The 27576-nt window shown below is 38.5% G+C and overlaps 1 protein-coding gene across 4 annotated transcripts in view; it reads right to left on the reverse strand.

The window, feature by feature from the left end:
- Positions 1 to 5151: 5151 nt before the first annotated feature.
- Positions 5152 to 27576, reverse strand: part of KMT5B (lysine methyltransferase 5B) — a 29699-nt gene continuing 7274 nt past the window's right edge. Inside the window, exons 2-10 of one of the 4 annotated variants that reach the window (XM_064657695.1) lie at positions 26641 to 26877; positions 25654 to 25801; positions 15553 to 15718; positions 14225 to 14334; positions 12203 to 12369; positions 11537 to 11556; positions 11217 to 11353; positions 9293 to 9489; positions 5152 to 7969 (exon numbers count right to left, since the gene is read on the reverse strand). In XM_064657695.1, the coding sequence (XP_064513765.1) occupies positions 6504 to 7969; positions 9293 to 9489; positions 11217 to 11353; positions 11537 to 11556; positions 12203 to 12369; positions 14225 to 14334; positions 15553 to 15718; positions 25654 to 25801; positions 26641 to 26794 (2565 nt within the window). In that variant the 5' untranslated portion in view covers positions 26795 to 26877 and the 3' untranslated portion in view covers positions 5152 to 6503. Of the gene's footprint in view, positions 7970 to 9292; positions 9490 to 11216; positions 11354 to 11536; positions 11557 to 12202; positions 12370 to 14224; positions 14335 to 15552; positions 15719 to 25653; positions 25802 to 26640; positions 26881 to 27576 lie in introns of those variants that run through there. The other 3 variants (XM_064657696.1, XM_064657697.1, XM_064657698.1) reach the window with 3 other exon arrangements.

Raw genomic sequence — 27576 nt, forward strand, 5'->3', positions numbered from 1 at the left:
TCAGACATGAGCAGGCATGAGTGACCAGCTCCTCCCTTATCTAACTTGTGTTCTCACTAGCCAACAGCAATCATTTTCTCTTCCTTCCTACCAAATATTCTCTGGAAGTTCTGTAGGTCCTGTCCATCCTGACAGACCTTGTCATTAGAGCAAAGCTGCAATGGCTCAGACCAAAACAGATCCTGACATCAGCAGGGTCAGACAGAGAGTTTCTTAAACAATGCATACTTTGAGGGCACACCCATGGCTGGATCCCCAAGCTTGCTCTTGCTTTTTAAGTTTGAAAGTATTATCTGCTGAAGCATTAGCAGTTTGGCATTATGGGAAGGTAATCCCTCCTGGACTGTTTCCTACTGTGACTGGATGGGCCATGGCTAATCTTGGCTCTAGGATATTTTGCACTTGAGCTACAGGAGAGGACTTAATCTCTGGATCTGGAAAGACTACTCTTCTGTCTTGGCATTCAGAACAATTCAAGAGATTTTGGTAACCATGAACTACCCAGCAGTCCTGTCCTAATGTTACACATGGTTTATGCAAACATGAGTACAATCACATCCTATCCATCACATTTCTATAATTGTCATTCTCTGCCTTAGATCACAGAATCACAGAGTGGTTTGGGTTGAAAGGGACCTTGAAGATCACCTAATTCCAATCCCCCTGCCATAGGCTGGGGCACCTTCCACTAGACCACAGCCCATCCAGCCTGGCCTTGAACACTTCCAGGGATGAGGCACCCACAACATCTCTGGGCAACCTGTTCCAGTATTTCATCACCCTTACACTAAAGCATTTCTTCCTAATATTTAATCTAAACCTACTCTCTTTCAGTTTGAAGCCATTCTCCCTTGTCCTATCACTGCATGCCCTTGTGAGAAGTCCCTCTCAAGCCTTCCTGTAGGCCTCCCTTTCAGTGCTGGAAGGTGCTCCAATGTCTCCCTGGAGCCTTCTCTTCTCCGGGTCAAACGAATCCAGCTCTCTCAGCCTCCAACCTCAAGGAGCATGGGGTGTTCCAGCCCTCTGATCATCTTTGTGCCCTCCTCTGGACCAGCTCCAGAGATCTCTCTCTGTCCCAGCTCCATGTCTTTCCTGTGCTGAGCACTCCAGAGCTGGATAAAGCATTCCAGGTGGGGGTCTCATGAGAGTAGAGGGGGAGAATCATCTCCCTTGACCTGCCGACTACACATCTTTTGATTTACCTGTTTACCACCAATTCTGTTGTAAAATGTTGCAGCCAAACACAGTAATTACACAGAATCACAGAATATTCTGAGTTGGAAGGGACCCACAAGGATCATTGAATCCAACTCTTAAGTGAATGGGGACTGAAGCAAAAAAGACTGCAAATCTGTTTATGAAATAGAACTGACTTCTGGTGAGCATCATAAAGCATCAGTGGAAAAATCTATGGTTTGTTGGATCCCTTGATAGCTCCACACTTGACTGAAACTCACTACCACAACCAGAAATCTTTGCTAATTAAGCTAAAACGATTCCTGGGCAACATTGTTTTTCTGGCCCTGTACCTGCTTCATCTCTGAGTTACCTGTGCCTGTAACAAGGAGTCCTCCAACACCTCAGTTTGTTTCTGTGGCAGGAACTGCTCTGATCAAATTTCATGCAAGGATGAATCCAAATAAAATTACAGTTAAATCAAATGGAATGAAGTCATAGATTTCCTTTGTCTGTGGGGAGAAGGAAACAACCTGTATAACTTGCAATAACAAAAATATTTTTAAAATATTTGTAAATAAAGTATGTAAACTCAAGCACGACTGCCACAGAAGTTCCTTTGGTGGGCAAAAAAGGAGCTATAACAGGCAAAAAAAGAGCAAATACATAGTTACTGTTGCTGCCAGGAAGTGATGCTGAAGAACAACATTCCACCATAACCTCGTTACCTGAAATCAAGAGTTTAGGAAGGGGCAACAGAGATTATGCAAGGCCATAGGTTTACTTATAACCCAGCCCAAACAAGAGAATACTCACTGGGGAAGGGGATTTAGGAAAAGGCATGACACTAGCAGATAAATGCAAACTTCAGTGCTTTTGCTTTTAATTTTCAGTAAACCTTATCCTGCACAGCTCCCAAACCTTCAACCTTTCATTCTAAACAGGGCAACCCACCATACGATTATGGGGAGCAAAGGAATTGTGTTTCTGAGCTTATTTAAAGAAGGTGCACTGGCAGCACTAGGCAAAATGGACAAAAAGGAACCAGAAAAAACCCAGCCCAAGCAGACGTGAATACATTCCTTGGGTACGTGTAACACACAGGGGCTGGCAGAGTAACTGAATAAAGCCAGTGCACTGTGAACAACAGGGTAACAGTCTTGAACGACTGAGCTTCAGGCAAGGCAACACCTGAGCATTCAGAGTACAGACAGCAACAACACCTAATGCCCAACAAATATACTGGAGGGAGGGGGGGAGAAAACAACAAAACCAAAACTGGGCATTTGAAATACAGGAGAAAAAAAAGATGGTCACAGGACATTCACATTAATCTTGCAGAGAATCCACAACAATTCTATCAGACACAGTTTTTTCAGGTCTGAAACCCTCGCATGCATACTACAGCAGGAGTTACAGATGGGGCAGAGAAGACCTTGACTGATGCAGAGGGGAGACACATTTCATAAATATTGCAATAGCATCTGAGAGTCACAAGCTTCTGCTGTTTGCAGAAACATTGCTGCTTCTTGGTACAAGCTATTTTCCAGAAATTGCCCAGCGTCCATGGAAACATCCCTGTACACGTGAAGCAGAAAAGGCTTTATTCTTATTCAGCTATATCCAATGAAATTGTCCCTCCTTTCTATATCACTCCAAAGAGACACAGGGAAAGGTTAGAATTCCCTATGCAAAGCACACAGAAATACATTGAGCAATCATCTTTTCTGTCTCTGGGATCAACATCAGTGGTATCCAATAGGATCGAACTGCATGTAATGTATTTTGCATCAGTTTTGCTGTACAGTGTCTATGTAAGTTTCTAGATGACCAGTGTTCAGGAGTGTTCCCTCTCTCTTGTGCTCACTGCCTTTGATGAGCACTCACAATTCCATAACAGTTTTATGATCGAACAGTATCTGGTTTTGTCTTACAAAGAATCAACGCCTTTGCCCCAACCCCAATAACTCACCACATCACAGATGCCAGTCAGCATACACTTACGCCCGCTACCCAAACATTCAAAAGCTAAATCTGCCCTCAATGATGTATTAGTTCAGTATGCCCTGCACGTGCTGGACACTCCCAAATCCGCAGCCAACCTGCCATTTTCATGGTGGTTGGGATGTTTCCTTTATAGCCCAATAACCTGCCACACATAACACACAATGAGCTGGCAAAGCACATCTACAATACGCTTCCTCCAGTTCTTCAACCTGCTAAAAGGTGTGCTGTGGTCATCTCAAACTTACTCAGCTGTGGCATCTTTTCTTACCCATATCTTGGGAAACGAGAGACACCAAGGCTAGATGGGCTCTCTGACAGTCAAGTCACTATTAACTCCACAGTGCTTTGCAATCTGGACAGCAAGAAACATGGTCAGGTTTTCAGGTGACACAAACATTCACCTTCCCCTACCACTAAGGTTAGGGAAACATCAAGATCTGCCAGTTCACCTATTGATGATGAAAGAAAAATGCCTACTTACTGTGTCAGGGGAAGGACAGAAGAGACTGGGGTTGTGGAAGCCCTGCCTATCTTACCAACTTGGAGGAACACATTTAATTGTTTTCAAGGTATCTGTAACACAAACATCTGTGTAGCAGGACACAGCTGTGGACCCATCTACCCTGGAAATGACTTCGAGCTTTTGCTCAGACTCTCCAAGACAAGAAGGTTGTTCAATAAACAAGACCAATCCAGAGATCTGATGCCCAAAGAGCTACTTACACTTATTTTCACACCAGAGAAAAAGGAAAGCAAGTTTCATTAGGGAGTTGGCTGAACTATGAATTCAGTGGCCAGGAAAACAGCTCCTACATCTAAGGGGAGGATTAATTTGCAATTTCTTCCCCACCTGTTTTATGATCTGCTCTCATTGCTTGATGCTGGTTTAGCAAGCCCTAAACTTGCTCTCAAGTACGCTGTCAGTAAATACCAACAATGGTGGGCAATGTTTACTTGCTGCATCATCTCCCTCTCCCTCACATCTCCATGTGAATTACATTTCTGTAAACCTATTACCTCCGCACAACAACCACCAAGGCTGCCAGATGAACCTGCAAGCAGGAGCAGCAGGGAGACAGAAGGCTGCAAGGAAAACTGCCTGTGGATTGAGGAGGGGAACTGGTATCCCAGAGCATGCTGCAGCAATAACCTATAAGGCAGTGAAGGAAAAGTGAGCAGATGCTCTGTTCAGCTCCTCACAGCTCTCACTGATACAGCCACATGCTTGCAGGGCACAGCACCCAGTGAAAACGCCTGGCAATTCTTGAGGAAAGAACTATACTACTGTCATTTGTCATCAACTGTTTCCTAGTACACTTCCTACTACAAAGCAAGCCCTTAATAACACAGCTATCTTTCCTTTAACCCAACATTTAATAACCCATTTTATATGATACTGGACATTGAAAGATCCCAGAAGACGATCCACCACAGCTGTCAGCGTACTCACCAAAGCTTTTGTGTTGTCTTCCCTGAACCAAATGCCCAGGTCTGACTGGAGAGGCCGTACACTGCAGACAGACAGACCTACTCATGTTTTAAAAAAATACACACCCTGTTCATGAGACACAGTGACCTGACCTTTAGCAGACTGTTACAAGTTACAAAGTTACAAGTATTGGGTTTAATTCTACACTTAATTCTCTCCATGGATGTTCTCCAGTTCACCACTGGGTAGCACAGTGGCCACGCAACTCAAGCTCTTGCTCTTTTGGGCAGACACGATAATCCTGTGCAGCCAACAGTGGACTTAACCAATCCAACACCAACTGTTTTAGGATGAAACTTGTTTCTACACCCCCAGATATAGAAACTCTAAACCTTAATCCATGGCTGAGTAGAAACACAAATACCACAGACTGAAGCGATACACAGTTATGTCAACTATGATGTTTTAGACCTGTTTCACAGAAATGGCTTTTGAACAAGCTGATTTATACATACAAACAAGTCCATTGTGCCCAGAGGTTTCCTAACATTCTTTTATTAAAAACCAAAGAGCCAAAGATCGCCCTGATGCTCTTCATTGTTATAAAGCAGACTCTGAAGTATTACGTGAACTACGTATGAGCAAAGAACTCCAACTGATGCAAAGTTTAAAACTAGGTTTACAGTTTCCTATTTTATTGGCATGGATGTATTTCTAAACTTAAAAACCCTTCTGGCAAGTTATCTCAATTTCATATGACAAAATTTCTCACAACACACAAATATTTACAACATATACATATTTTTTCAGTCTTTTACAACTGGTTCTTAAAAGACAAACAATTTATAGGTTACCACAGAACAAAAGCTGTGACTTAGTTGTTTTTAATTTGATAAAACTATCATAAGTTAAAGTGAATAGATTTTCTTTAAATTCCTTGTAGCATTTTACAAGTGCAACAGAAAAATATGAAGAACCAATTTAGGATAGCTGCAGTTCATTGGATAAATGTTGCCCGTCGTAATCACATTATTTCACAGCAAATTCTTGAAAAAATAAGCACCAATCATTCTTGCAAAGAACAATTTTATCTAAAAGTATTGAAAAGTGTTAAATACAAGGTGTTTAATTTACGTAACAAGCAATAAATACACCATATCCAAACTTTTATTCTGCATACTGCTACCCTTGTACATATAATGTACTAAAAAGTCAGCAAATTGTCAACACCTTTTCATATTTTTTTCTCTTTTTTAAAGAAATCAATTTGACTTCCAACCAACGGTTTGCTACTATAACAAAGGCCACAAACAGTACGTCTGGGACAGCATACAGTGTTAAAACTGACAAACTCCAAGGGGGGAAAAAACCATCTAGCAAATAAATTGGAAAGCTGTAGATCATTGCTGGTGATATTAACATATACTAGAAAACCTTAATATGCTGCTACTATGATTTTGTAAATTGTTTAGTCAAATAGTGTAAGAGCAAACTAACGCTCTTACCGATCAAAAATAATTCTGTAGCCACACTGTATTCTCATTGTCCTGCATGGAAAGATCTGATGCAATTTCATAACTTTGCTTGAGCCTTTATTTTACAACAGAGCATTACCTCTAACTCGGAATTGCACATAAGAAGGCTATTAAAAAGTACAATAAAAATCTGCACAAATCAGACTTAAGAAGAGTCAGGATGCTGTACACTTTCTACAATATTACGTTGACAGGTGAATAAAGAAGTGCTGCCACTAAGTTTTTCAGAAAGTTCTTTAGTTGAGGAATAATCAAATGGAATTTTTGTTGTTTTTTTTTTAATTATTATTTTTTTTTATTTTATTTTATTTTTTTTTTTTAAAAATGACATCCAGGTCAGTTTAAGACCTATAAGCTTATGCATTGAGCCTTAAAGACTGATCTTCTCTCCTCCTGGAAGAAATATCAATATCTATTGAATCCTTGCCAACAATAAGCCTTAATCTCTTCGCTGGAGGAAGAGGAATAAAGTCATCAAACTCATCATCATAATCATCTTCCTCTTCATCGTCCTCTTCTGATGAAGATTCATCTGCTGTTTCCTCTTCATAGTGACCATAATCATCTACTTCCATTCTGGACTCCAAAACAGACAGAGTTTCACTACAACACATACCATTTTCATGAAGGTCCTCAGGGTATGTCCCTCTGTTTTCTTCCTCTCGTTTTAGCTGTATTTTTAATTTTGTTGAACTATTGCCTGATCCTGAGTTAAACCCATTATTTAGCTTTGCTACATATAAGTTATTATCCTTTTCATGGTCTTTACTTAATTTGATGCTTATTTTTGAAGAATTCATTCCATCACTTTCTTGATCATTTGTCTTGCTACTGCTATCATGGCGCCTACGAAGAGTCAGTTTAGGGATCCCAGAGCTATTTTCAAGGATAAGTTGTGCATCATATCTTGTGATTCGTCTTTTCTTTTTACTTTTTGCAGTTCTAAAGCTGTCTTTTGCTTTAAAATTGTCAGTTGTTACAGAGCAGCCACCAGATCCAGGGATGCAGTCTTTAAAGCCAACAGGTGTGTCCACCACATTATTCCTCTCTTCAAGTTCTGAATGAGAACTAATCAAATCTGGTACTTTGTCTTTCACAGCTGTGTTGTGCATAGTATCAATTTCCTCTGTTTTTGAAGATGTTTTCACAAGCTTTCCTTGTCGAGATTTCTTTTTTGATGTGCCTGCATCATTTTTCTGGCACCTCCCCTCCCCTTTATGTGATGGTCCATGAGCCACCTCGTTTTCATTTCCCGCACGAGACTGCTGCTCTACAACGTCCGATTGTGTTCCAGTCAAATTATTCTTATAGCTATCCAACGTATTTGGTTCAAGCTTTGTGTCAGAGGTCTCCTTCAAACTCATCCTTGTTCTCATCGACCTCCTTGTTATGTATGTGCAGGGTGGAATATCACCATGCTCATGAGCACCTTTCACAGAATTCAGTTTATGTTCTCTCGCTGCGTGCCTCGTTAAGCATCCGCTAGAGACTGCAACTTTGACTGGTCCCTCCAATTCTTTATCCTTTTTAATGGGCAAGTTTTTATACAAAACTACTTTAGGCTCTTTGAGAACTAAATTTCCCATTTCAAGCTTTCTAGAGGCATTCTTTTGCTCTGGCCTTTTGCACTGATTTCTCAACTTTATCTTTGAAAGTAAAGGCTTTGCAGGCTTTTTCAGTCTCTTTGGTACCCTGGAATTATTTATATGAGTTAGTTTAGATGAGGTAGAATTTGATGATGCTGGAATTCTTGATATAGACTGTCTGGTTAACGTTCTATTTTTGCTGTTCTTTTTAACGCCAATTGAAGATTTTCTGTTAGCTGCAAAAGAAGAAATTAGTTTTGTTATGACACTTCTTTATCCTGAATTCCCACTCCCAAATACTGTAGTTATTTCATTTATTTGGAACACTTCAAGAGAATCCATGAAATAGGACAGACAGTATGCAGTAAGGAATGAGACTGCTTAACTTGCAACTCAAGACATGAAAGGAATTGCCAAACGAGCCAAAAGTACAACTACATTGCAGATAAACTTTCCCTCACCAATCAAATTTGGTTTTTACTGAATTTTTTCTTCTACCAATTGAAAAAACCCCATCTATTTGATATTATCCACAGTTTTTACTGAGTATTATTCCAGCAAAATCTGAGGATCAGCATGCTTCAGTATTAACTCTGGGATTTTTTCCTCAAGAGGGAGACAAAAACCCCAAACACCTTAACTAATGTAGTGGTTTCAGTTTCAGGTATCACTTAACTGTCACAAGCAAGAAAACCTTCCTCTGCTCAACAGATGTGCAACTCTATATCCAGGTAATTAGAGACTATAAAACTTTTTGGGGAAATGTTTTGAGGTGGGTTTTTTTTGTGTGTGTGTGTTTTGTTTTTGTTTTGTTTTGTTTATTTAATATCACAGCAGCAAACAGGAAACAACTGGCACCATAATATTTTATGTGGCTCCAAACTTTACTAGTTAAGTCAAAGTTTAAATTATTTACATTTTGCCCATACTGAGGGTGGTGAGGGTGGGAAAGGGGGGAAAGCAAGTAAATGATACTCACTACTCCATCAAGGGAAGTTTTGCAGGAACATTACAAACAAAAATCCCTTCCAATTTCTTCTGAAATTACTAACTGTGTGCACTTTCACTTCAGAATAGGTACCTGACCTATCAATTCTGAATGTGGAGAGGGAAGAGCAGCCCAATTTAAACAAACTCTAAAGGAAATGACTATTTCTTTAGTAATCTCTACTAAAAGTATTTATTCAATAATTGTTTTCCTACAGAATATAGATAATTCAAACTGTGTAAGTTTCCTTTCCTAAACCACACTACTGCCTGTGGTAGTTTACCTTGTTTTGAAATACAGACATTAGTGACAGGACGTTAAGTTTTTACACTTTGTATTTGATTTTGATATAAATAAAACAAAACAATAACATGCCACCTATTGTTCTTGAAACACTTGTGGAAAGCCATGAATTTGCTATTTAAATTGCCTTCAGATTCCTCAATAAATTACAGTTTTAATGACCAGTATCTGAGAACATCTCAACACTAAGAGAGGAATTCCATCACAGTGAAAGTTTTCCATGTTTTTAAGAAACCTTTAACATCTCCAAGCTTTTCCCTTTACTTACTTGCATTACCTTTTTCCTGAGTGGTATCTGCATCAGTGTTAGAGCTGACAGACTGGCTGTCTGAATTCTTGCTGCTGTCACCCAACTTTTTAAGCCTGTTCAATCGTTTATCTGTTTCTCTCAGTCCATATTTACTATTAATCACAGGAGTAGGTGCTGGTAATCCCACTCTTGATTTAAAAGCACCAGTTCCACGTCTACAAAGAAAAAGAGGACACAAAGTATTAATAAATCTCAATGTAAACTTACAGCTTCGTTTCATATACAGTAGTTTGAATCCCAGGAATATCTGGATAAATGATACCAAGAGCCACTGAATTGGATCGCATTTTGTAGGTTGTTTTGTCTTCTGACATGTCATCTTTGGTGCCTACATGTCTCAGTTGGCCAGCATGAACAGCAGGCTCACCTAGAAAGAGTACATGGACAAAAGCAAATCTTCCTGGGAATGACTTTTGGAAGCTTGAAAAAAATTGTACAGCACCAAACTTCCCACTGCTCCAAACATACCCACAGTTTCTTCAAAGTCTAGCATTTTAACATTACAAATTAACACCCTTTACAGTACAGTCAAAATTGAGTCACTTAAAAATGATTTTTTTTTTTTGTGGCGTACAAAGCAACAGTTGCCTCATCTGTCTTGAACAAGGAAAAATGAGTCCTTACTAACTTCCCTAAAACAAAATCTTTCATATTTGATTGCTGTAACATTGCCTTGTGACTAAAATGCAAATTCCTAAAGCTAGAATCACCCAAACATTAGCTTTAAAAAATAATGTTTTCATGCACTTAAAATACAAAAATGACAAGGTAATGCAAATGTTCAGACACGCAAAACTAGTTTGCCCTCAAAAAGAAAGCACGCCTGTAAAACACTGAAACCAACAATCATGGTGCCCATTTATTCCACACTGAACAGTCCCCAGGACTGAAGTACATTTTTACCAGCATCTCTCGAGATAAAGTGTGAGATTGTACCCTTCACTTGGAATGATCCACCAACATCACATGAGCTTGGATGCCCTTACCAGAAGGTTTTCCCTTGATTTGCAAGATTTGTTAGTGACCAAACTAGCCAGTAAAAATCAAAGTAAGATTACTGAACTATTTATATGTAGGTGCACTATGCTATTGTCCATATGACAAATTCTCATCGGTCATATTCTCAAAATGACCAATATTTTGTCCTTTGTAGGGTTTTTCTTTCTACAGTTAGATCCAACAGTAACAGAACCGTTAAGAGTTCCGTGCGATTCCTCTTGGAACTGGGTGAAGCTCTCTCAAGTGATGCCGAGCCTGTCTGCTCACAGTGAGCAGAAATTTCAGTGTGGCAAAAACCAACTAAGAAATTCTTTCAACTGATTTTGTGAAGAAAGCAGATTGGGACAGCACAGGTGGAAACCAAATATAACAACTCTGCTGCTATTATGTGATGCACAGATATAGGGGAATACTGTCCAAACTAGTAGATCTTTACCAATACACAAACTCCCAAATTCTAATAGCATTGGGTGAAAAACTATTCTGCCCGTTCCCAGCAGAAGAGAACTTCAGGTCAACATATAAAAATGAAATTTGCTTTTTCTAGTGCAAAAAGGAGCAAATGTTGGGGAACAGTTGACAATGGTCTTGTAGAAGCTGTTTTTCCTTCCAATTCTACTTTATTCAGTACAAATATTTCTAAGAATCTACACTTATGATTTGATCCACTTTGTCTCATGTTGGGCTATCTCCAGAAAGAGACTCAAAAGAAAAACAGAATGCAGAGTTCTCAGGAATCATGACCATTCTGTAACAACATAGAAAAATCATTACAGCAAATACCCAGGAAGCAATTTTTTGTGTCCAAAAATCTGAGTACTCATAATCAAGGACTTCCAGTTTCACAAAATATGTCATGAAACCTATTTACATCAATGTATACCTTTCACAGGTGTAACATTCGCAGTATTCATTATTTTCTCCAAAAAACCCATCTCCATAGTAACAAGAGATTTCTTCTCCAGGTTCAATATCTCTTAGAGCTTTCACACATGCCGTATCTCTGCCCGTTGATACAAACTGGGGAAGGAGATGACAGGAAGGGAAAAGGTATAAAATAAGGTTAATCATTAAGGCTGTATAGTATCTGAGTAAGAAATAAAAGTAAAACAGTCAGGGAAGAAAAGTTGCAGGGACAAAGAAAAACAAAACAAAACAAAACAGCAGGGTGCTTTATTTATTTACTTTTAATTTCTTGCTTACCTTGCAGTTAGGTCTGCAATCTGAAAAAGGTCCAAAAGATAAAGTCAATTAACTGTGGATAAGACCTGAAACATGAATAGTTGTAGATATCTAAAGTAAGGATTCACTCTGACTTTAATAACTGTAGAATCTCAACTAAATATTGGGAGTTAAGTTAGTATTGCACAAAATCATACTTCAAAAGGTACTTGTTTTGACATAGTTGGGTTTCTGAGCTCTTCCCTATTCTACCATAAATGTTCAGTTTCCCTCCTCTTTAGGGTGAACAGATTTATCTTAAGTCCTACCTGCTTTTCCCTGAATTGCTAAACTTCTGTGTAAAATGTTAAAGAGGCATAAGAAGTTTACTTAAGAAAGATGTTACTGTTGACTAAGTTCACAAAGAACTCAAGGTAACCCACCATATGCCCCAGTAATTTAGCTGTCAGTTCCAAAATCGATTTCAAGTAAGAAGGCATCACTTCCTAGAGCCTTCTGGGAGTTTCCCAGTTCACAGCTGATCAGCTCTGGTTGGGAAAATCCCAACAGATTTTGTCCTACAGTAATACCGTATGTCAGATTCAGACATTTTTCTCCAAGTTCTTGTGTTATTCAGCTCACATATAATAATGCTTCTGAGTAGAATTGCTTATGCCCTTTAACATGCTTCCTGCGTTTACTACTCACCATGATTGATAAATGCAGCAGGACCAAGCCACAGTTGTGCACAGTTTTTTCGTGTGGAATACATGACGCTGAAGTCATTTTCCCCATGTCTCAGCAGCATGTTTTCTTCCATTTCTGATAGTTCAGCAATGCAGCCCACAAGTAATTCTATTTTATCATTTCGTTTCCTTTAGTGCAAAGAGTAGCAGAAATAAGAATACACGTGTCAAAATTACAAAATAATTTCACAAAAAGAGAAGTTGCAAAACACTTCTTGTTATTGACAAACCATTCCACAACCCTATAAGCCTCATGTTTTAATTCACTGAGAGACAGGATATTAGGCTGAATAACTTTTTTCCAGACTCGAAATAGATGTTTTTATGCTACTATATAGAATCAATTAATCAAATCTGACGTCAGTAACAATTATGACCATTATTTCTACAATTTCCTGAGACTGCAGGCAAGAAATTGTAAGAGTTGATTACTTCAGCTTCTACAGTTGTTAAAACCAAAAGCGAGATCTTTTCATTTGTGTACACTCCCTCCCCATCGACACTTAAGATATTTTGACTTCCTACAGCTGCTCCTGCTTGGCGTTTCCTATGCTTCTTCCTGTGGCCAGGAAAACCCGGCATAATGAAAATGCTTACAACTCCATGGCTTCTTAAATGAGGCCCAGTACTGACTCGAACAAAGGCCAGAATTCAAGCAAGATGTTTTCCTCTCTCATGAGCAGATCTTCAGCATGAAGCTGTTAGTTGAAACAGACCGAGGAAGGGGGAAGGACGCACACCAACAAAAATCCACAAATCCAGGAAGCCTTGGTGTGCAGGCAGCCCATCTGAACAGAGCAGAGGCACTGCCTGCTCAGCCTAGGAAGAAGCACACCACTTCTGCTCCCCTGTATGGGCACTGTTTCCACAGCTCCTCAGAGTGGCCATTCCATATTTTGGCCAGATTACTCTGACACAGATGAATATGGAGATACTAAACATACATGAAGGACATACACTAGAAGCCAAGTCTTTCAGGTGCAAAAGTCTCCTCTGATAGAGAACGCTGAGAACTCTATCAAGTTTGAGTCTCAATAGTTTTCCAGATATCAAGAGGGTTAAGAAGCAACTTTCCTGTCTTCCTTGCTCTCAGGCCACTCAAGATTTGAGCGTGGAAAGTTAATTCATTTCTAACACACCTACATACAAAGCTTCAAGAATCAGCCAAGGGGTGAATTTAAACAAAAAAATCACCAACCAGTTTTTTTTTTTTTGGGTTGTATCCTGATTGTGGAACTTTCAACTATGGTCATGAAGAGTTAGAAACTAGCCTCAGCCTACTTAAAGATTACTCAACAACACATGGAGGTTGTGTTGCTGCCAGCCCAGTGTCCAGCCACTCCATCCTAGCCTGCACATAACAGCATTTCGTCACCTCAGATGCGCTGGTGTGAATGTGTACTGCCACTAAGCAAAGCTAACATAATTTGTGTGTGAGTTTATTTTAAAATCTGAATTAACTTGGAATCTACTGGTGTTGCCATGCATATGCTTATAATGAAACTCAGATGTTCCAAAATGAGATGTAGAAATACAATGGGGTTCCAACTTTGTGTTTCCAAGAGAGATTTATCTTGGAAAATCAAAATATGCAAATAACACCCCTGTTTCACGAAGGCGAAAACCTCATTTCCCCCACAATAATTTGCTGCAAATCCACCGTAATGTCATGTTTCTCACAGGAGGCCAACAGCTCATGACTAGAGGAAAACAATTATCTGACTGAAAACAAGATTAAAAAAAACCTTGTATAATGAACACTGTATGGATATGCCCAAATATACAAAGGAATGTCTTCCAGAGGCATGTATCCTGTGTTAAGTACTTAGCAAAAACACACACAAAATTCAATTTGCAAATAACAATACAGAACTGTATTTCATGGGTTGCAGTTTTAGTTCTAAATCACCCTTTTTAATATCTTTTTTAGGGTCTTTCAAAATAATTGACAGAAACAGAATGCAACAGTAAATGCATTTCTTACCATTCTTTCGTTGCAACAATTTTGGCTCCATTTTGCTCTGAAGAATACCGATTACAAGGCAGGATCTCAAACCCACTGTCAGTTGCAAACATTCGTAAATAAATAAATACCTGCAATGAAAAAAACCAGTATTTTCCTGTTACAAGCAAAACAAAAGCAGTGAGGAACTTCTTATATAAATAGTGAAAGTCAGTGACCTGCACAAAAACACACACAAAATGGATATTGCAATGGGAAATATGAAATATGAAATGCATTGCTGTACATTTTAGCCATACACATTATGTTGGTCTTATTTCTTCACAATGACTCGCAGGAATCCTCACGTGGGTAATGTGACTATGCAAAGAGTTTAAGAAAATTAAAAATGCCTTGAATGGTACAAAACTGGACCAACCAATGAAAATGGATAATTTTTTTCCTTAAAGTCACTGAATAGTTGCATTCAAATAATCTCAAATCTTTAAGAACCACTGAGATCTAACAATCTACAGGAACTCATGTTATTATTTGAAGTCCTGAAAAAAAGATATTACTTCCACGACAAATTTAGATAATGAATTCAGGGACTGTTGGATCAATTTTTTTCAGGTGAAATGTGGTTGTTTTACTCAAAAAGCATTTGACAAAGCAGAGTTTTTTTCTGCTAATTTTTTTCCACACTACTAGATTTGGTGCACTCTAAAGTAGGCCAAATTCCTTTTGATTGTATCTGGAAACAATAGACTCATTCCTGAAGAAGTTTCTTTTTTTTTCTTAAGTAAAAAAAAACAAAACAAAAGATGATTTTCTTGCTTTGAACTTTGAGAATCAACAACTTTTATGTTACATACAAAATGGATTTGGGGTATGGCAAGTGGAGGAAGAGGAATAACACTCCCACATAAAGCCCCTATACCAAAAACAACTGAGGTATTTTGAGGTAACAAGGTTCCTCCCTTTTCCTTTACCTTCCTCTGTCACCCAATTTGATTAAAAATAGCTGTAAGCAAAAAAAAAAACCAAACAAAACAACAAACCCAACCAAAAAACAAAAATGAAAAAAACCCCAACCAAACCACAAAACAAACAATGAAGGGGAAAAAACTTCACCTTCCTTTTTACATGTCTATTAATAAATGGCACTGTAAGTTAACGACAAAAATAAAAGTGAGGGTGTGTCTAGTTGGCTTTAAAAAACAAAGGAAGTTTCTGATAAAAAACAATCAAACAATTAACATGTAACGGAGCAATTGATTGCTTTACTACTGCTACATTCCTAAGAAATTTTTATGTTTTCTTAGCCTTTCAACCATCTGAAAAAGCACATTAATTACAAATACACCTACATGTTCCTTGAACAACCTTTCCTGCATTTTGTTCTTGTTAAGAAAATAGTGCCGGGCCCAGTCACCTGACGTCAAGGACTTGAAGGCTTTTTCTAAGTGCTCATCTTTCTTAAAACGTTCAATCACCTCTTTTAGTTCTTCTTGCCTTCCTTTAATAGGTCGAAATCTGAAATAAAGAATAAAGCTATTCCAGTCCATTGTCAATCATTCTCAATTCTTCCTTACAGTTACTCACAGTACAGAGTTCTTTTGCTAGACATATCAATATTTAACTCCTAGCATAAAGAGACTGACCATCAGGTACTCAAATCACAGGTCCTCATTTCCTGAGGAAGGGGCAGAAGTACGGCAAAGCCAAGCGCACTACCTGGAACCTTTAAAATCCTCTATTCTGCCAACGAGCATGATTTATTTACAAAACAAATCTCTGATAAGGTTAACCAATGCACAATAATATTTCCCTGTTTTCAGCACCTGTTATTTGGAACAAAGCAGCTAAAGAACTATTATAATAAAAGTGTTACTTTTTTAATAATAGTATAACTTTAGTTAACAAATTTGTTATCATTCAAAGTAGTTGTGCAAAAAAATTCTGCAAATAAACTGGATGCTGTTAAGTTTCCTAGTTAACACTGGTATTAGGGGATCTGTGCACAGTACTGGCTTTTGTAACTGGGTTGTGTGTATGTGGGTATATGTGATTTTAAATTTAAGCCCTCTACAACATCACATGCCACATGATTTTTTTTAAATAGGGAGCAAACAATTAGGCAGTGCAACCAAAAAGACCGAATAAGAAATCTTGAAACAGAAAAAACGCACAACTACCTTGAGTGATTTCAAATCAACTTCTGCCAAACCCAAAACATTATTATATTGACAAATTCACTACATAGGTTTATGTGGAATGCAAACTTAACATGTGCATTCATACAAAACACACCTCTAAATGGCTACAGAAGAAATATCTATAAATGGTAAGACACGGCAGAGCTACTACATCCGTGGAAGATTAAGGTTCCACAAGTTAGTGCAGTTGTAAGAATTTTTTCCCCCAAACACTGGCTACAGGAAACAAGTAGCTGAAAAATCATGGGCAGGTAAAATATGAAAATGAACCCCTGTACATTAGCAGAGAATTCCACCTTCTTCCCAAAGATTGAGATTTAAGAGAAACTGCCCTTCATATATTCAACAGTAAAAAAAACAGGTAACAGAAAAAAACTGCATGACTGCCAGAAGCAGAAGCTCCATTTTGAGCTGCAAAACCACCAAGAGAAAGCAGCACTTAATTAGAGATTATGTCGAATCTCTATAAATTGACTGAGCACATACCCATATATGCTCTGCTTTGGGACAGAGGTTGGGTGTGTGTACTTTTAAGTGCATGACACACCCCGGGGGGACTCTTCACAAAGATAAAAATTTTCTAGGGTCATGAGAAATGGTTTTCTGCAGATCTTTTTACAATTTGTATGTTTTGCCTACACAACATATGACAGAAGAGCTAAACAAAATAACAGCTTTTGAGTAAATCTGTAAGACTAAGTCCTGTTACTTGCTGCTTGACCTGCATTACCATGCTGATTTTATTTCCTCTTACTTACCAAATGAAGTCGGTATTCGACGACAAAAGTAAACAAGGGGAAATAAATTATTGAAGTTGGTGGAAGGAAACCTCATCAACTTCCTCACTGATACTGTTTTTTAAATTACCACATAAATTGGCTTATTCTTATCTTAGAATGTTGCCAGTAACTTCTTTTCAAATGACCAAGTAAGAGTTGCTGCTTCTATGCAACTTGTGTGAAGGAAACAAAATACCTTAAGTGTTAACTCTCAGTTTTATTTTACCTTTTAAGATATTAAGAATCTAATAAGAAAGAACTAACAATGATGAGGATTCAATTTCCTTCATTAGAAGGAAAGTGCTGTATTTATGCTCCTGATAGAATAAAAACAGACCTCCTAACAGCAGTATCACTTTCAGCAGGTTATCAGCGTTCCATGCTACCGCTTTTATAAATCTTCTCTGCATCCTCCTTCAGAAAAACTTCCTTGTAATATAATGACTAAGCAACCTTTGAGACACTTTTGAACACAGCAAAATTTATCAGCAAAAACTTGTGAGTTTTCAGAGAACACAGCACAGTAAGGAGTTCTGAGCAGACAGGTAAATTTTCTTCTGGCTGGGATATAACAACAAAACAGGAGTCAGTTAAGAAACAGATGCCTGCTTAGAACTGTGGCATGCATCATGTCAAGAAGTTTCCAAAAAAGCTCTTCATTAAGGAATATACTTATCCCATCCTCCCAAAAAGCTAACTGCCTAACAAGCTGCTGAGACTGTATCATGGAAGAAAACTCTCTACAGATGACATGATCATCATTATTTTTGTTCTGCAGCACACTAAAGTCTCCCTCAACTTGCCAGTCACACACAGAAGTATCTCTATTCTCCCAAAACCAGAAAGATTTCTCCCAGATTTGATAATCATAATTCACAGAGCTTCCTCATACATCAAGAGAATGTGAAGTCATATAGCCTGAACTGAACCTGACTAGTTTCAGAATGTGACCTGCTGTCATTTTTAGTTTTAATCAGAAACATTTTTCCATCAAGGAAACTTATACCAGGGGAAGCAGAAGTAGAATATGCACAAATATGAAGAGTTAACATTTTGCTTACACCTTTATCTGCAAACATTACATGAAGGAAAAAACCTGCAGGATTTACAGCTAAAATTGGTCTTCAGCTATGTCTGTCCTTTCTGGGCTACATGAATGACTGCCCTCTCCCTTACACTATATATTACATGTTGAAATGCACCATTTTTTTTAGCTATGTGACCTGCAGGAGCAAAGACAGGTGGAAAAGCCACCACATTCAAAATTGCATTAGCACCTCAGACAGGCAGTGTATATGCTGATAGACATAATCACACTTGTTTATCATCAAGGAGCTTGGTACAGGCTAGCTAAAGAAAACAGTATCCCAAGTCAACTACCAGTGGGAAGAAAGCTATCCCAACTGAACCCCCATTGGGAAAAAAAAAATAAAGAGAAAAAAACAAAACAGGGCAGATGCCAAGCTTGACAGTGGCTCTCAAGACCTACAAAAAAAGAATCAACACCCTACATTTTCTAGCAATTAGAAGCACATTGTACAGCCCCAAAGTGATGTTTATATTTCAGGTTTCTAACAACCTCCCATTCTCAGAGGCTGAGCCAACATCTACATGACCAGCCACCTTAGGCAGCTCGAAACCTGGCCTCAGCCCTTGAAAAGTCATCCACATACCTCCATGGATGACATTCAGTAGGTGTTTCTTTGGGTTCCTGTCTCAGGCATTCTACACTGCCGGTGGCACTCCTTTAAATGATTAGCAGAAACTCAAGTAACACCATTTCGAAGAAGTAGAATAGTTAGTGTATGCCAAAGTCTTGAAAAGGCCAAAAAGGTGGCTGGAAACAAGAAGGGGGTGAAGAGACTGTACAAACCCCCAAACACTATAAGGTCAGATGAATGCTGCACTGTATGTCAGGCATTTCAAACAGGAACTGAGTTTTTTAAACAACATGACTCTCTGCACCCAAGGGTTCAAAAATCAGTACCAAGGGACCTCCTGCAGCACCTCTATCAAAATGTTGCACTTACAAGGTGACAAAACAGAGATAATGAGAAAAGATATGCAGGAATCCAAATAAGCAAAAAGTATCCACAAATACACGGGAAGATGCTGGAAAACATGATGTACAACATTTCACTTCAAGGGTTCCCAAATCAGGTGAGACAGAATGACACTGTGCACCCTGAGCTTGAGTTAGTGAGTTGTTCAGAGCTCAACAGCATATGTAAACTGCACTGAGAGCATATAAAGTTTACAAGCAAATTCAGAATACTGCAGTCCAGACTCCTCATGAAAGCTTCAGTCTTTCACAGGTGTATCTCCATACATACGTTAAAAGGTACCTTCTGACTTGAGACACTGAAGAAGACAAGAAAGCCTAGAAGCCCAGTGTTCTTTAAGAATTTGAGGGTCTGCTGGTAGATACCTCACTTGTCCCAGGAGTATAATTTTTTATCTATATTATATATAGACTATGTAACTATATTATCATAGTTTCTTTATTAGTCCTTGGCAACCAAAAAGCCAATTGGTTTTGAGAAGCAATCTTACATCCTACCATTTTGGTGTTACAGGGCTTCCACATTTACACATGACAATAAACCCCCCAAAACCTATAAACCTGATGGAAGAGTCTACACAGCTGTTTTTGAGCTCCACCACGAAGAGAGCCTGAAAAGGCCCCACAGCAAAATGTATAGAAAACGAGCCAAAGAAACTGGCTTTTAAGTGTCAGTAAAACAGGAGAACTAGTTCAAAGAAGAGAGAGATAGAGCACAAGGAAACCAACTGAACAAACCAGCCAATCCAGTCTCTAAACCACTTTAAATGGTTAAAATCAGAATTGTTTATGCAGACTTCTGGTTTGCTCCTGTGAACAGTACCTTTATTAAGTTCTGTAAGGGAAGCTGAACAAGACACTTTAGTCTTTGAATTTGCTCATATGCACAGATTCCTTGAGCTACCCTACGAACAACTTCAGGGATCAGGTCTTATGGAACATGAAATTTTCTGCAAAATAGTCTGTTGTTAAAAGTAAGCTAAGAATGAAAAACCCAGCTATGACACTATCTTTAAAGAAATAATAATAGCCCTTCTTCCTCACAAGCTGCAGAACAGAAACTTTTCACACTTCCCTAGAAAATACTTGTTTTTCCCTAGTCAACAAGATCCAACAAAACTATGGCTACTGCAGTTTCAAAATCAGACAGAAGATGATCTTATCCCAACTAAGGGCAAACTGATGTGGTCTCAATAAGGAAGACACAGGAAAATGGCTCGGGGAAGCAAAGCTCTTTCTCTCTCAAGTTTCTCTTACCTCGGGAGTACTTAAAGACTCTTGAAACTCCAAGGTATAAAGCCAAAGGTCAGTGAGATGCTTGCCTATAAAGGAAGTTAAAGGAGAGTTTCTGGTAAGTTCAGAAGCACAGCACCTTGCTCAGTCTCAGTCACTGAGAGCAGTGAGTTTGAACAAAAAGGATAAACTGATCCTGAAGGAGATCCAGAGTGAAACTCCACAAAGCATAGGAGTGCACGATAAAGAGTTATACTTCCAACACCTGTTTCTTAATTTCTGACTAGGGAACATCAAGACGAGTGAATTTATCAAAACATATCATCCAATTAGCCTCTTAACAACAGGGACCTTGTCTGGATGATATTTCTATTTACGTGGCTGTGGAAAGACAGCAAGTTACTATTCACGCAGTAGCAGAGATTGAGCACAAAAGCTAAACTGCAAGCCTGTTAAGCATTCAACACAGCACAACAAGACTTGAAAATCATCTATTTAAAATTAGTGTAAACAACTAAATTTAATTAACATACATTTTGGCTTCTTTCCTGCTCAACTCTGTAGTATGAGTTTTTTTTTTCCTCCCTCAAAGCTGGTTGTATCAGTTACGATCAACTTTTTCTGCCTTTAATCACCAGTACTTCCATATGGGACCTCATGTTCTTTAGAGGCTAAATTTCAAACAAGCATTCTTAATGAAGAAAGTATTCTATGTTATCTAAATTTCTTGAACACTAAACACACACCAGGTCTGGTCAAAACTCCAATACAGCCTAGGGCAGAAGTAAAGAAAATTCTTTATATAATATCATTCTCCTTAATAAGAAATACTTTTTTAAAATAAATATGGGGGGTACAAACCCCTCGCCCCCAACACTCTCCCCCATTCGTATTCTAACACTCCACATGGTAAATTCAATTTAGCAGTTACCATGTCTACTGGATGCAAGCCACTCCATCTTTTGGAGATGTAACAATTTTTATTGAAGCTATAAGTACAACTAAAAAAAAATGTAAAAGTAAGGTGGTGGGTGTTGGTTTGAAGGGCAGGGTGTCATTTGGTTGTTTAGGGTGTTTGGCAAATGTTGGTTTCAACAAAACAGTCGATTCCAACATAATCACTGTGCGATTACACACAGTGAAGGAAGACAACCAGAAGCAAGGTAAAGGACTTTATTGAATTAATTTTACCAGTAAAAATAATCTAAAAAACCCAGAGAAAGTAGATTTTACAAAAAAGTCAAACAAAAAATAATTTTGCAAAGTACACAGACACTGCGGTCTGAAAAATGTAAAAGCTTCAGTGTGAAACAGGTTGTCACCACATAAGAGCTCTGTACCTCTAACCCAGCATCTCCATAGCACCACAACACCAAAGTTGAACTATACAGCCACAATATCTTATTTAGCAGAATTCACGTAACTTTTTCAACCTCCAAACTCCATTCAAGATGAAATTAATAAGATTAATTATTATATTGAAATGAGCTGAAGAATGCAGAAGAGATTCAGCATAGACCCTTAAATGCAAGTGATATGGAACTGCTTTGTCTTTTTTGTCTTTGCTGCTCAATGATGACTCTAACGGATGAAGCGTGGTGTACCCTGTCAAGTTCAGGAATGACTGTTTATACCAAAGTCAGAGACTACTCCTGATGCAGTGTTGAGAGACAGCTGCTTCCTGTACATCATCCCTGAGCACTTTATGTTTGCAGTGGGAAACATGGAAATTCTCAAAGCTTGGTCCTTTCGTCCCGTGTTATCAGACACCACCACCCACCCCACACACCAGTTTGTAACATCACAAAAAGCAGCAATATGGAGGTAAAAAACACCCTTAGATTCTCCTAGAACAGACCACAATGTATTTGACTTCCTAAACCACTTGCAAACTTAGAAATACATTGGAACTGCTCTCAGTATTCCCTAGCATGATGCTGGTGCTTTAAGGAACCAGGAAACAACACTGACTGTTAACAGCAGCAGTATGATCAGAAGTCTGGCTTAAGGTTTAAATACTAACACTTCATATGTGAGACAGTAAGGAGCAGATTAGCCATTAAATCATGCAATTTCAAGATTCAGTGCTGAGCCTAGGGAAAAGCATCTGAAAATGAGATGGTAAGATAGGCAAGAATTCACTTCACTTTTTACAAGTGTCAGTTTTAATCTCTAGTGTTTGACAACCTTCAACCTAGGATGTATAGCTTGCAAAATGAGTTTTGTTTTCAACACAAAACCAACCAAATAAGTCCTGATATAACAGGATTTGTACAAGAAGCGACAAAACCTCTTAGAACAGCTATAGTTGACAAGAACATACTAGGTAAGATACAGGATTTCTTCTATTAACTGCTAGCCCGCTATTCTGTGGAGATAAGAGCTACAAACTGGATGAAAGAATGACAACTCAGCATGTAAAGAGGATTGGAAGCTCTGAAAAAAAACTGCTTCCCCTCAGAAATCTAAGACAATGAAAAAAATTACTTTTGAGTACAGCCACTGAAGACATTTCCAAAGCTACATGTTATGCTGTCCATCAAATCCCTGGTGACAAGAAGACATTTCAGAGGAACACTGGACAAACACTTTGGGGGATTCAATTGCAATCTTTTGAGAACTAGTCTTCAGCTGTTTCAGCCATTCCTGACTTGACAGCTTCCAGAGCTAATAGCCCAATTCCCAAGATGGAGAATATTCAGGAATTGCAGGACTTCATTTTTATGCCCCCCCAGAAAAAAACTCACCAAACCCTCAAAAATCCCCACAAAACAACAAGTAAAATAACAATCAAGTTCTTGTCACCATTGCACCAGATCACTAATTCATTATAAAGAAGATGAAGTATAAAGACATTTCAACAGCAATCTAGATACTTTACTATAAGGTTTTTTTCCCCTAATCAATATACTCTGGACAAATCACGTTCACAAACTCTTCAACTAGAAGAATGAATGAAGCAGAAAAAGTGCTTATAGAGAAAACACTCATACAGAGAAAAACACAGATTTGGCTCACAGAGGTAAGGTGAAGTACAACTTCATTAAGTAGTCATCAACTTATCCTGGGCTGCTACTTGCAAAAATACAAACCTCTTCTGTGTTTCCAACAGCACAGCAGAATGGTGGCACAGGCGCTTTCACAAATCAGAACAAGGGAACATGAAATACTTGCTTGCCACCATAAATGGCTGTTTTATGTTAAGCACGCCTCAATACAAAAACTATGTAACTAATATGACTCCATCCCACTGAAGCCCAAGATGCCCAAACATAAGCTGTAAATCTTTATTTCTACTACATCGTAGTATTTGGGTACTGGCGTCTGGCATTTTGGAAACAGTCTAGCTTTTCACACTTGCTTTCCCCCCACCTTCCCTCAAAAGCCATAAGAACAACAATAAATCTTAGGAGCTCTAGAAAGACTACAGTTTACTTGATGGAAGGAGGGTAATCTAAGCATCACAGCTACAGTAACAAGCAGATGTCATCACCGCACCAAAAAGATAAACAAGAACTATGCTGGTGCCTCTATTTTAATTCATTACAACAACAGAAACTCTCTCAATAGGACAAGAAAGAGGCAAGCAGATGTGCTTCTAGTAGTTGTAAGCCTCACCTAAGTATTTCCCATACTGCTCCAAGACTATTAACTACTCTCCTTGAAGACTGCCTGTAACTGTTCTCCAAGTCTGAGAAAGGAAGAAACACAGGATGATGGTCTTTGTGTGGCCTTTTGGCTCAAAATAGTAATTAAAGAAGTATTTTAGGTGTTGACACCATATCAACATAAACCACCATTTATGACAGTAGGTTCTCCAACTATTAAACAATGAATACATCATTCCCTTTGTAAAAAGCCTAAGAATTAACTACCTGTGTGTAATCTGTAGACTATCATTCGTGCAAGAAAACAAAAAAGTCCTTTGAGCATATATATTTAACTTGATTAACTGATCAGAATACAAAGACACTTCAAACTAAACTGTAAAAATATCTACCTGGACACTGGGCACAATGTGATACTGTAACCAATAGCACGGAGGGAATAGGAAGAATTCAAACATTCCTCTTAAAGGTGGATGTTGCACTCTCTAGCAAAAACAGAAAAATCTCTTTGGAGTAAGTCTTTGCATTTATTAGGACCAGACAGCTGAAATTTCATGTGCAACTCATGCTGTCAGGTTATAACAGCAAGCACTTATGTAACGTGACAACACCAATTAATCTAAAAGTCATTTTTGAAGCAATCAGTTTGTTGCATACACACACACACAAAATCTGCTTAAGTGGCACTGTGGTTATGTGACTGTGCTGTGCAGGTGAACTGTCCTTCTTGAAAAATTGTCACAGCAATAGTTTGAAGAGCTGAGCAGTCTGTTTCCCAAGATGTGCTGCTTCAAAACCCTAGTTCTTATTACTGCACACTAATAAGCACCTGATTCCAGTCCTTGGAAACTTTAATTTATATATAGCTTTTCCATTAAGCTATCAATGCAGATCTTGTATGCAAACAAGAGCTTAGTAGAGCTCTATAGAATATACTTATCATCAGTAGTACATCTGTAAAAGAGGGAGAAGCACGAACAACTAAACCCTGAGACCACCACATGAATTTACACCAGATGTGTAATAGTACAAAAGTGTGTGAAATTCTGGTAAGCAAGTTTCCAGTTGGCACGTAAAATTTATCTTATGCACATAGACATGTCTGAGTAGCAATTCCTTAGCATAGGTCTGCAAGAACTTCGAATCAAGTGGCACCAACACTGAACTGCTCCGGAACTACATCTTTCTTGTGATGTTGTAAAGAGTAAGAAAGGGGGGGGGAAGGCATCCAGGCATATGAAATAAACAGAGAAGTCACCAAACACTGGCTTCTCTCTTTGAAACATTTCACATGACTAGTGGTTTAAATTATGATTAATTAACTGTTTCAGCCAGGAAATGGTGCCAAGTAGCAACCTGCCCTACAGCACAGATACATGAGGCTAATGGAAAGACCTACGATGGAGCACTGTGAGAGTGTGCATTTGTAGTGCTGAGTTCCAGTCTCGCATGCAACACCATTTTAAAGGCAGAAGCTACTCACAAATTGGCATTTTTTCGCTTTCTTAAACATGCAAGAAATTCCAACTAAGAAGACAAATTCTTTTCTAGAAATATAAAGACAAGTTACCTAGTATTCATTTTGTGTGTCTGAAAACCTAAATAGGGATCAAGAACCAAACTAGTCGCTAGGTCATCGTTTTCACAGAGTTCCTTGGCAGACATTCCAGAGGAAGGCACATAACGACTTTGACCCTCAAATCCTGAAGCACCGCTACCTGCGAACAAGAGAGCATAAATTAGGTATCATCTAAGGGACATTATAAAGCCCAGCAACATCTGGGGACAGACAACCACAGGTTGGAGGCAAAAAATATAAAATGATTAAGGAAGATGATAAAATACCTATAGAAGCAGAGGCACAGTTAATTTTTCCCTCTTGCTTTTGTTGATTTAGGTAGCGGCCAATGAAGAAAGTGTTTTAGAATGTTATTTTATGGGTTTGTTTAATTAATTTTGGTTTCCTTCTCTCTTTCCTTCCCCAACTACAAGCATCTTTCCAGACTACACAGTTCAGTCATGCCTACCTCTAAAATTTCTGACCTATAAACATGATGAAGACATGAAATTTCAAACCTGACTTTCCCAAGATCTGAAAAAAGGACTTAGGACTTTGAATTTGTGTTAAGTCCTTCATCCCAGATCAACAGCGAAAATGAAACCCCATATTCCTTAAAACCATTTCACAGTGATATCGATGTATGTGACTTCATTAAAAAATGGCGTTTCCTTCCACAAGCGCATTCACCAAAAGTTGGGCTAGTACTTCAAATTATGTTATCCACTTCAAATCATACTGGTTTTTACTTAGGGCCAACCACGTATCTTATTATTATACGAGTTCAAAATTAATTTGCACCCAGTTATTCTTACTTAACTTTTAAACTGATCTGAAGGGAGTTAACACATCCAAAAAATACAAACATAATTAATACTTGTGATGTTAGCTCCATGCTGACTGCAGACCTCCCTGATGAATTAAGATAAGACAGAAGTATGACTTGCAAACTGATTAATTTATCACATACAGCACTAAGCAGCATAAACATGTACATACATCTGCTTGATCTTCTCTCGACCCCGTTTTTGCCTGTCTTTGGATTCTCCTTTCCCGCATGCTGCAACTTGGTCTGCGCGTGGTCATTAGACGACTTGCTTCCACTTCTCCTGCCATTCACCACCATGTTCTTGGATTCTCCCAGCCACTTCATACCCACAGACGATCTGACTCAGTTGCATTTAGTCACTTTTCAAAAGGCTTGGAGAAGTGGATGAATAAATTCAGTTCCAATTCCTACTGGAAGTAAAACAAACATGATTAGAACTTACTGGGAAACTCTTTCCGATACACAGATTTTAACAAAAATAATAATACCCCATAATAATAATAATAAAAAAAAAAGTGGGGAGAGGGAGGAAAAAAGATGGTGATCTGCATTTGCATTAGGAAAAAAAAGAAGCAGTTCATTAGCACTAGTACACGGAACTGTGAACAGGTGAAGTATTGTCCTACAACTGACAATGACAACTGGCAGGAGAGACTGAATTCTAAAGCTGATAAATTGCTAATGACAACTCATTTCAAAGAGCTGGACTAGACACACACATGTACCTGTACAAGCACACATACACACAGATAAACACACACAGAGCTATGTGACTCCAAACCCAGAGTACTTTCAAATACTTATCCAGTTAAGATTATATCCCCTAATAAATAAACCCCATGACCTATTAAGAGCTCTACAGCAAAGAATGAGATTTAAAAGCATCCTTCAAGAACTAAAGATGAACACAGTTTAGAAAAACAAAGGGAAAAAACCCAATTAGAAAGCAGACATTTTTTGAATGGGGTGGGGGAAAGATGTAAAATCTTTATTTAAAAATCAGAGATCAAAAAGTCCTCAATGATGACCTCGAGGACCCAGGCTACTATCTGTACTGTTCCATATAACAAAAAATACAGTCACAACACACCTGGCTCAAGGTGACA

This window comes from Pseudopipra pipra, chromosome 6 (genome assembly GCF_036250125.1).
Source record: "Pseudopipra pipra isolate bDixPip1 chromosome 6, bDixPip1.hap1, whole genome shotgun sequence".
Taxonomy (NCBI): Eukaryota; Metazoa; Chordata; class Aves; order Passeriformes; family Pipridae; genus Pseudopipra; species Pseudopipra pipra.